Source organism: Colobus angolensis, unplaced genomic scaffold, assembly GCF_000951035.1.
Source record: "Colobus angolensis palliatus isolate OR3802 unplaced genomic scaffold, Cang.pa_1.0 Scaffold101, whole genome shotgun sequence".
NCBI lineage: Eukaryota > Metazoa > Chordata > Mammalia > Primates > Cercopithecidae > Colobus > Colobus angolensis.
This window is the reverse complement of record NW_012111031.1, coordinates 130,952-142,146: the sequence shown is the minus strand read 5'-3', so window position 1 is coordinate 142,146 and position 11,195 is coordinate 130,952. Positions and strand designations below refer to the sequence as shown.

The window sequence follows — 11,195 nt, the reverse complement described above, 5'->3', positions numbered from 1 at the left end:
ATATTTCAACTTACAGCACATGTACAAATTTTAGCTCCCTGTCAGCCCATGTTATCAAGAACATAGGAAACAAGTAATAAAAATCTTTTTTTCTTTTTTTTTGAGACGGAGTCTCGCTCTGTCACCCAGGCTGGAGTGCAGTGGCCGGATCTCAGCTCACTGCAAGCTCCGCCTGCCGAGTTTACGCCATTCTCCTGCCTCAGCCTCCTGAGTAGCTGGGACTACAGGCGCCCGCCACATTGCCCGGCTAGTTTTTTGTATTTTTTAATAGAGACAGGGTTTCACCATATTAGCCAGGATGGTCTCAATCTCCTGACCTCCTGATCCGCCTGTCTTGGCCTCCCAAAGTGCTGGGATTACAGGCTTGAGCCACCGCACCCGGCCAATAAAAATCTTTACCACCTGTGAAGATAGCATCCAGAGGTTGGAGGCTGTTATGGCCCTTTTTTTTTTTCTTTGGAGACAGAGTCTCACTCTGTCAGCCAGGCTGGAGTGCTGGAGTGCAGTAGCATGATCTTGGCTCACTGCAACCTCCGCCTCCCAGGTTCAAGCAATTCTCCTGCCTCAGCCTCCCAAGTAGCTGGGATTACAGGTGTGTGCCATCACGCCCGGCTAATTTTTCTATTTTTAGTAGAGATGGGGTTTCACCATGTTGGCTAGGCTGATCTTGAACTCCTGACCTCATGATCTGCCCACCTCAGCCTCCCAAAGTGCTGGGATTGCAGGCGTGAGCCACCACGCCCAGCCTGCTATGATCCTCTTCTAAGGAAAGGCTATGTGAGAGGTTCAAATGTAAATGAAGGAATTTAGGTAGAAAACATCATCATATCCTAAACACTTCTAACATTTAAATAGCACATTGGCTTCAAAGCAATTTATATGTGTCTTTGAACTATTAACTCTCTAAATCTTGTAGAGATAGCTACTCTTTTAATTCTAATTTTACTGGTAGAAAAAAATGACCCTAAGAAATCGCAAAAAAAGTTGTTGAGCTGGCCTTGGAAGGTAAATCAAGTCAGCTGCCCTTCCTCATGCATTTTCCCTCACTCCGAGGAAGGTGGCATCCTGGACTTTTCCTCCTTTATATGTGCATGTCTAGAGTGGTCGTCTGTCCAGGATAATTAGCAGGCAAGTCTCTTTAGGAGTAGGGAGATATCAAAACAGCATATTTGAAAGTGTCTGATACAAGATCTATAGGGGTTGTACTGAGAAGTAGACTATCACATCAGGATAAGCACCGGGCTGTACAGGCCCTTGGTCTTCCCTTCCTGACGACTGACACTAAGCACAGACTCACCGTCAGGCCCCGTGGGGCAGGTGGAGGTGATGTCGGCCACTGCCATCATCTGCAGCAGAGCCTGAGGCGCTCCTCCATCCCACTGCCTCCTGTTTCCCACAGCAGCTACAGTCTGCGTGGAAAACCCTGGGTGTAAGAAAACAACTTGTTAATTCAAAAGCAGTCAAAGTGCGACTAATTGCCCCAAACAGTTCTTAGGAACTCAGAGGTAGTTCATCAGCAGGTACGTTCAAAACCAGAAAGATGACCACCCTTGTTCTAACAGAAATAAGACTGAAATGACAAAAAGGTGTCAACACTGTTTTACTTTTACTCTTAGTGTTTGATTGACTAGCCAATATTGCTAAATGCTAAGGAAGTATCAGTGACACAAATGGACAAATTCCTTGAGGCATCTATGAGAACTTTCACTCTAGTCTTTTTCCACAGAAGCACAATCTGTTCCATTTTCTTTTTTTTTTTTTTTTTTTGAGACGGAGTCTCGCTCTGTCGCCCAGGCTGGAGTGCAGTGGCTGGATCTCAGCTCACTGCAAGCTCCGCCTCCCGAGTTTACGCCATTCTCCTGCCTCAGCCTCCTGAGTAGTTGGGACTACAGGCGCCCACCACTGCGCCCGGCTAATTTTTTGTATTTTTTTAGTAGAGAGGGGGTTTCACTGTGTTAGCCAGGATGGTCTCGATCTCCTGACCTCGTGATCCGCCCGTCTCGGCCTCCCAAAGTGCTGGGATTACAGGCTTGAGCCACCGCGCCCGGCTCCATTTTCTTAATTTAAAAAATAACTTGTTCTGTCTTTTTCCTTATTACTGTTTTCACTATAGAAAATCTGAAAATAGCTGGGCACAGTAGCTCATGCCTCTAATCCCAGCACTTTGGGAGGCCGAGGCAGGTAGATCACCAGGTCAGGAGATCGAGACCATCCTGGCTAACATGGTGAAACCCCATCTCTGCTAAAAATACAAAAAATTAGCTGGGCATGGTGGCAGGCGCCTGTAGTCCCAGCTAGTTGGGAGGCTAAAGCAGGAGAATGGCGTGAACCCTGGAGGCAGAGCTTGCAGTGAGCCAAGATCACGCCACTGCACTCCAGCCTGGGCGACAGAGCGAGACTCCGTCTCAAAAAAATATATAATAATTAAAAAAAAAGAAAGAAAGAAAGAAAGAAAATCTGAAAATCAGGTAAGTAGAAGAAAAAAAAAATCACCCATAATCTCACTGTCCAGAGACTATAACAATTTCAATTTTTCTCTTCTGCATATGGTTTTTGCTTTGTTTTGAAACAAAAAATTGGACCACATACTAGATGTCCTCTCAGAGCTTGCTTTTTTCAGTCACCTACAGATCATATCCAGGTTATTAAACATTCTTCTATACAGCTATTTTAAAGCAAACATAATATTCTGGTTTATGAATGTAATATAACTAATCATTTCCTGCCAGATTTTTAGGTTACTAGTGATTTTTCACTATTAAAAATAATACCATCATATAATGACCTCATTTGTAACTAAATTTTTGTGGACATTTATGATTATTTAATCATAATGTATAATTCAATAGATACATTATTGAAAATGACAATTCTAGGGATTAGATATTATTTGCTTTACTACACAGCTTTTTGTTGTTAAAGTTGAATTATTACTAATTCTGTGATTTTTTTCTATGTATTTTGAACAGTTAGCTCTTCCCTGTTAAAAAAAAATTACCTATATTCCTTTATTTCATTTTTGAATGTATAACTTTTTTACATATAAACTCTTTGATTTTTTAAATTTATTTTGTTGTATCATATTATATAGGGTCTGATTTCACAATCTTCCCCAAACTGTTAACCAATTGGCCCAGCAGCATTTATTTGAATAATCCTTTCTTTTCACACTGACTTGTGATGTTACTTTTCATTTGTGCTGAATTATGATACATACTAGGATTTGTTTCTAGCTTTCTCTTCTCACTGTTTTAACTATTTGGGTGCTACTATCATATTGTTTGAATGACCATAATTTCTGTTATATATTTTGATGTTTGGAAAGGTAAGTACCACTTCACTGTTCTTCTTTTTCAAAACTTTTGGCTACTTAAGAAGCTCCAGGATTCTCCAACCTGCTAAGATCTCCCTATACCATAAAAAAAAAAAATTCCTACTGTGGTTTTGATTGAAATAGCCATAAATCCACATATTGAAGGAGGAGAAAGAAAGAACCAGTTAGGCAGGCAGTTAGGGCAGGTCCTCAGAATTCTTTCAAACAAAAGAACAGTCTGAAAAATCAAGCTGCAGACACATATAAGGGAACTAGCACAGGAAGCTTGCCTAAAACATGCCCACAGCTGCACAGATAAGGGAGCAAGCCCAACACAGAAATGCCTTTGTCCTTTGTGCAATCAGTGGGCCTCCAGCAAACAGTTCCTTCTCCTTTTGTGGGCATGTACATGGTGGCCTCCAATAAGCACATTCCTTTCCTTTTTGGGGCATACTTTGGACTGTGAGCCAAGCCTCTGTGAACCATCACTCTGACACTCAGCTGGTTGTGGGCCAAGGCTCCAACTGGTCTTTACACTATGTCAATTTTTTTTTTTTTTTTTTTTTTTTGAGATGGAGTCTTGCTTGTTCTGTTGCCTGGCTGGAGTGACTGGAGTATGGTTGCACAATCTTGGCTCACTGCAACCTTCACCTCCCAGGTCCAAGTGATTCTTGTGCTGCAGCTTCCCAAGTAGCTGAGATCACAGGTGTGCACCACCACACCTGGCTAATTTCTGTATTTTTAGTAGAGATAGGCTTTTGCCATATTGGCCAGGCTAGTCTTGAATTCCTGGCCTTGAGAGATCTGCCCACCTTGGCCTCCCAAAGTGCTGGGATTACAGGCATGAGCTACCATGCCTGGTCAACCATCATGTCATTTTCTGAGTGGTGCCTTTTCCAAAAACAACCCCCAGCCAGTCAGTATACTAGAAGAACGGGGTGGAGCTGCCAGAAACTCACACCTTATACAAGTGAAACACCCAGCCCTATCAGATTTCTCATAAAAGCCTTTGTACTCAGCTGTGAAATGGCAACTCTCTTGGGTCCCCTCTCCACAGTGAAGAGCGTTCCTCTTTCGTTTATTAAACTTTTGGTCCAAACTCACCCTTGGTGTCCATGCTCCTTATTCTTCTGGTCGTGAGACAAAGAGTTGTGGGTAATACCTCAGACAATGATACTGCAATATTTATTTGGAAAAAAATATTTCCAATATATAGCACTGCTATTTCTCTCCATTTATTCAAGTGGTCTGTAAATACCTCAGCAAAGTTTTACAGTTTTCTTTCTATATGCCACACAATTCTCATAAAGTTTATTCCTAAGTGAATAAATACACATACACACTCATATATATTTGCTGTTACTACTATAAATGAGATCTGACAACCAACTGAGGAAAACATTTGCAATACGTATTACAGGCAAAGGTTTGATTTAAATCAGTCTTATAAAGAAAAAAACAAACATGTCATTTTCAGTAGAAAAAAGGATGAAGGGCATGAGTACATAATTCATAAGAGAAATATGAAGGGTTGGCCAGGCGTGGTGGATCATGCCTGTAATCCCAGCGCTTTGGGAGGCAGAGGTGGGTGGATCACCTGAGATCAAGAGTTCGAATACCAGCCTGGCCAATATGGTGAAACCTTGTCTCTACTAAAAATATTTAAAAAATTAGCTAGGTGTGGCGGCATGCACCTATCCCAGCTACTCAGGGTGGCTGAGGCAGGAGAATTGCTTGAACCCAGGAGGCGGAGGTTGCAGTGAGCCACGATTGTGCCACTGCACTATAGCCTGGGTGACAGAGGGAGACTCCATCTCAAAAAAAAAAAAAAAGAAAGAAAAGAAAAGAAATATGAATGGTCAACAAACATATGGAAAAATTATTCAGCCTGAATAATTATTACAGGAATACAGATTAAAATGAGAGACAATTTTCAGTATACTAATAATGAAGGACTTTTTTTCCTTTCATCTAAAAAACAACCAACCTCCTCTGCTTTTCCCAGCAAACTGATGCAAAGATAACAGTTGAATTTACCCCTCACACAGTTGACTGCTTTCCCTGAGGCCATTAACGGCTCCTGAAGGGCCAAATCCCACTCACCTCATCTGGCCTTTCTCCTCCAGTAGATGCTGCCAATTCCTGTGCCTCCTCCATGACCTGTCCCTCCTCCTTTGGCTTTACTCTCTCCTGATTCTCCAAAGTTTGTCTATATAGTGGTAGGGATATGTCCTAAGTCCCTTTTCCCTCTCACTCTAGTCCTTCTGCATAGGTATTTTGACCATCACGAAGGTTAAAAACCACAGATATGCTAAGGGCCACCAAGCTATATCTTTATCCCTGATATGCCCCAGGCCTTCAGTCTTATATAGCCTCTGCAGTTGATGCTATATAGATCTAAATCTCAACATGTTCCAAATTTAGATCACTACCTTGTCTCTCTCGACCCCATTACCCTCCATGTGATATATTTTTGGTTGATGAAAGCTTCATGCATTTGAATTAGCAAACTGGGAATATCCTTGAGCTCCTTCTCTTCCTCAGGTCCCACACTCAGTATCTATTCTTCCTGCACCACTCTGGCTCATGCACTTGGACTCTTCTCCTGCCTTCATTCTTGCCCTCCATGCCATCCTTTGCTCTGCAGCCAGCATGATCCTTCTCAATCACAAATATGATGGCATGCCAAGCCCTGGAGGAGTGCAGACCTCCCTGACTCTCTACCCAGCTCGCACTTCAACAGTGATTAACATTTCAGGCTCAGAAAACATGTTCTGTGCCTCTTTTGCTCATAACGCTTCTGTGATATTGAGAACAGGGTCCAGATTTCATTCATCTTTGAGCTCCCTACCACCAAGCAGTCTTTGGCACAAGGGAGATGCCTGCTGAATGGAGATTTTTCCAGAAGGAAATAAGGCAGAGAGTATTCCAGGAAGAGGAAACTGAGCCAAGTCAGGACTGTAAATGCTACAGGAGAAAATGGGCATTTCAGCTCTAGTAGAAAATGGGCATTCCAGCAGGCTGTATGGATCCCATTTTCCATGGAAGGAACGAGGCAGTGCTGGGATGAGAAAAGTGGGTCACAACAGAATTAGGCCATGTAGTGTAAAATGTGATAATATGTGAAATGGACCTTATTCTGCAGGCATTATCCAGAAACAACCTGAGCAGAGTAATAATATGCCAAGATAACTTTAGCAGCTGATATGGTTTGGCCGTGTCCCCACCCAAATCTCATCTTGAATTCCTGTGTGTTGTCGGGGTGTGGGGGGCCCAATGGGAGGTGGTTGAATCATGGGGGCGGGTCTTTCCCATGCTGTTCTCGTGATGGTGAATGAATCTCATGAGATAAGATAGTTTTAAAAAGAGGAGTTCCTCTACACAAGTTCTTTCTCTTTGCCTGCTGCCATCCATGTAAGACGTGACTTGCTTTTCCTTGCCTTCCACCATGATTGTGAGGCTTCCCCATCCGTGCGGAACTGTAAGTCCAATTAAACCTCTTTCTTTTGTAAATTGCTCAGTCTCAGGTATGTCTTTATCAGCAGCATGAAAATGGGCTAATACAGTAACCATTTAGAGAATGCAGGGGAAATACTAGAGAAAAGGATGTCACATAAGCGAATAAGGCAACACAGTGAGGGGCAGGCAAAGGGAAAATGAAAAGACAGCCCTTATATTAGGCACCTAGTATGTGCCAGGTCGTTTATACATCAAAACTCACTTTGGTCCTCACAATAACTCTGTGTGGTTATTCCTACTACTATTACCCCCTGTTTCTAAGATGAAACTGAGATTCAGAGTGTTGGAATAACTTGTGAAAGAAAGGTCACATAACCAGAAAGTGGCAGCAACAGCTGAGATTCAAACTCCCCTCTGTCTCTGAAGCCTACAATACACTACTGAGAGATGACAGAGCTCTAAACTAGTAACAGAGGGAACGAAGGAAGAGGAAGACTCCAGAGACGTCTCAGAGTAGACACTATGCTGAGGGTGCACCCTGGTGACAGCACTGACTGTGAAGTTCTCATAAGATAAGTAAACAACAACAAGGGAGGGGTCCCAGGTGGGGGTTGGGGGTGGGGGAACAACTGTTCTGAGAGATGACTAATCACAGATAAGCTGCTGGCACATCCTGTTCCCAAATACCTCATTCCTTCCACATGTAGCCCCAGCAGCAAAACCTTACCTGCACACCTTACTAGCATGTAGCTCCTCCAATAGGACCCTATAAAACTTCCCTCTAGCCCCAGCCTCTTGGCAGACAGCCCCTTCTCTGCTGTGCTGCCCACTGCACTCTTACAACGTATCTTTGTACCTTAATAAATCTGCCTTTCTTTACCTACAATTGTGTTCATAAATTCTTTTACTGCCCACAACATTGGCCTCAGCCAGTTGCACCTATGACACTGACCAAAATAAAGGGTCACTGGAAAGGAAGAGCACAGAAGAGCTTGACTTTGTACAGCTGAGTTTCAGATACTGACAACACTTGTCCATGGAGGTTCCCAGAAGATAATGAGAAAGACTGGTAAGTCTGGAGCTCCTAGGAGAAGCTGAAGCTGCAGGAGGGAGTGGGTGTGGAGCAGGAGAGGAGAGCTGGATCTCAGGGAGTGTGGTCACTGCATGGGTGGCAGGAGAATAGGAAGTGTGTTTCTGCCTTGCTTAGAGCAGAGAGGGGTCAAGTAACAGTGGAGCCAAGGCAGATGCATGGGGACAGAGTTCAAGATGGGTTGCTAATAAAACAGTTCCTTCTCACTTACAGCTTTCAAGAGACACGTACCTGCTTCTGGGCAGTGAAGTTTCTCAAATGCTTTGTCTGTATAATCTCCATGCTCCTTTACACATTTATATTCCTTAAACTTCAGGCCATCCTCAAAGGTCAAAGTTTCATTTAGTATATCCATTGCCTAAGTCAATTCCACAGTGTTTCATGATAAATTAGCCATATTTTGAAAGAAAGAAAAACCATATTTTTGTGTTCCTAGTAAAACTAATTAGCAAGGTATATGGTAAATATTCAACATATGTTTACTAAACAAATAAATCCATAGAGTTTTAAAACTAGAGCTATGTTAGAATAAGATAAAAACAGAAATGTTTTCATTTCATCTCCATGTTAACAGTGTCAAGCACTGGTCAGAAGGCAACTTAATTTTATCTAGACTTTCTGACTTCAATATTATTCCACTTCAGTTCCATTCTACAGTGCTCTCAAGCTTTTGTCATTCATGCCCTGTTTTAAGTGTACAACATTCTTAAACCAGCTCCCTAAATCTGCTCCTAGTATTTTGTAGTCAATACCAAAATGACCACTTCAGTTTCAAGCAGATCACAGCAAAGAATAAGAAAGAGTAGCAGTTAAAACTTTTTGGACTCCATTCTTTCATTTCAGCAGGGCAACGTCAGCACCCCACTTCACAGAAGCTCTGTGAGAGTACCACTTCTCAAGTTCCCGCCCAGAAGCAGGTCCCCAGATCTGCTCCACTCTGATGTCACAGCTCTGAGGCATTTAGGAACTTATGGTTGAACAGAGGTGAATGCTAACTATCACCACTGTGATGAAGTCTTTGTGTAGTAAATGCTCATAAAAATAAGAAATACTAACATGAAAATGTTTTAAGCTAATAAAAACATTAAATAGATTGAGCATTAGGTATAATTATTCATACTTATATTGACTTAAAAGGTGAATTCAGAAAAGGTAAAACGGAAAAATAAACTTGACAAGTGGGACCTAATTAAATTGACAAGTGGGGCCTAATTAAACTAAAGGGCTTCTGCACAGCAAAAGAAACTATCATCAAAGTGAACAGGCAACCTACAGAATGGGAGAAAATATTTGCAAATTACGCATCCAACAAAGGTCTAATATCCAGACTTTATAAGGAACTTAACTGAACAAGAAAAAACAACCCAAATTTTAAAGTAGACAAAACACAGAAACAGACACTTCTCAAAAGAAGACATACAAGCAGCCAACAACTATGTAAAAGAATACTCATCATCCCTAATTATCAGAGAAATACAAATCAAAACCACAATGAAATACCATCTCACATGAGTCAGAATGGCTATTCCTAAAAAGTCAAAAACCAAATATTGGCGAGGCTGCAGAGAAAAGGGAATGTTTATGTTGTGTTGGTGGAAATGCAATGTAAATTAATTCAACCACTGTAGGAAGCAGTTTGGATATTTCTCAAAGAACTTACAACAGAACTGTTCAACTCAGCAATCCCATTACTGGGTATATATCCAAAAGAAAACAAATCATTCTACCAAAAAGACACATATACTCACATGTTCATCCCAGCACTATTCACAATAACAAAGTCATGGAATAAACCTACGTGCCCATCAGTGGTGGTCAGGATAAAGAAAATGTGGTACATATACACCATGGAATACTATGCAGCCATAAAAAAGAATGAAATCATGCCCTTTGCAGCAACATGGATGCAACTAGAGGCCACTATCCTAAGCAAATTACATAGGGATAGAAAACCAAATTCTGCACGTTCTCACTTATAAGTGGGAGCTAAACATTGGGTACTCATGGACATAAAGATGGCAACAATAGATACTGGGAGCTACTACAGTGTGGGTAAGAAAGGAGGGAAGCAAGGCTTGAAAAACTAACTACTGGGTATTATGCTCAGTACCTGGGTAACAGGATCATTCATATCCCAAACCTCAACATCACACAATATATCCAGGCAACAAATCTGCACATGTACCACCTGAATCTAAGATAAAAGTTGAAAAAAATTATCCCTACAGCCTGTGAAATAATTTCATGAAACATGCTATTAAGATATATGCATTTTCTCATACCTACTAATGGAAATTTAGACTTAATGCCATACCTCTTCCTCTTGGAGGATGTTTTCATCAGAAATACATTTGTCTAAATTAATTTCAAACTTTACCCCCTTCTAGGAGAAAGCAAAAAAAAATCAGTTTAGCAATTCAATAAAAGCCTTAAAATTACAACTCCCTAGGTCAATTTTGTTTGACATTATAGATTCTTAAAACCATTAGTCTCACATCACAAAATAGAGCAATTCTATAAAATAGTTGGGGGAAAATCATGTAGGCAATCCAGATCACAAGGTGGTTCCCCAGCCAGCTATTTAATATGGAACCCAAAGACAAAAGTATTTCTTACCTTAGCTTTATATTTCTGTTCTGGATTTTTACTTTCTTTTGTGTTCTGAAGCCTCATTTGTTTCAAGTCTCTTTCAATGTCCTGAAAATTTAGAGAAAAATACAATTTTATCACTGTATGTTTACATGAGTTGATTTCTGGGTTAAATCTGATGATTGATTTAAGAACAAAAATAAGCTTTTATAATGGAAAGCTAATAATAATTCACTAAAAACTTGGGCACAGTATCCATTCTACATTTAACACTGGCACTTTAGTGGGTGAAATTCTATAGTGTGACAATACTTATCACTCCAGTCCACTCCAGTCCAACCCAATTCAATTCAAGAATGTCATTTTGACTACAGGATCTTTCCTTTAAGAGGCTTATGATCTTAATCCGGAAAATAAGCAAAGTGCGCAACTCATGATGGTAGAAAGGAAGGAGAGGGGTCTGAAAATTGGCAGGCAATTTCAAGGAGGAAGAGAAGAAAACTAAAAGTGGATAACAAGAATTTCAAAGGCACAATTGAGATGTGAACTCCATATTTGGAGGTTTCTTAGCGTCCTATCTTGGGCCATCTGCTCTTCTCTTCCCTAACACAAGGGGTTTCACTCATTCCTATGGATTTAAACGCCACCGTTAAGCAGTGACTCTGTTTTTTTTTTTTTTTTTTTTTTTTTTTTTTTTTTTTTTTTGAGATGGAGTCTTGCTTGTTCTGTTGCCTGGCTGGAGTG

The 11,195-nt window shown here is 41.1% G+C and overlaps 1 protein-coding gene across 1 annotated transcript in view; it reads right to left on the bottom strand.

The window, feature by feature from the left end:
* Nucleotides 1-974: 974 nt before the first annotated feature.
* The window catches only part of LOC105510597 (serine/threonine-protein kinase Nek5), a 64,256-nt gene continuing 54,035 nt past the window's right edge, over nucleotides 975-11,195 (bottom strand). Inside the window, exons 17-20 of the mRNA XM_011940479.1 lie at nucleotides 10,479-10,559; nucleotides 10,177-10,245; nucleotides 8,094-8,220; nucleotides 975-1,423 (exon numbers count right to left, since the gene is read on the bottom strand). Coding sequence (XP_011795869.1) covers nucleotides 1,221-1,423; nucleotides 8,094-8,220; nucleotides 10,177-10,245; nucleotides 10,479-10,559 — 480 coding nt within the window. The 3' untranslated portion in view covers nucleotides 975-1,220. The remainder of the gene's footprint in view (nucleotides 1,424-8,093; nucleotides 8,221-10,176; nucleotides 10,246-10,478; nucleotides 10,560-11,195) is intronic.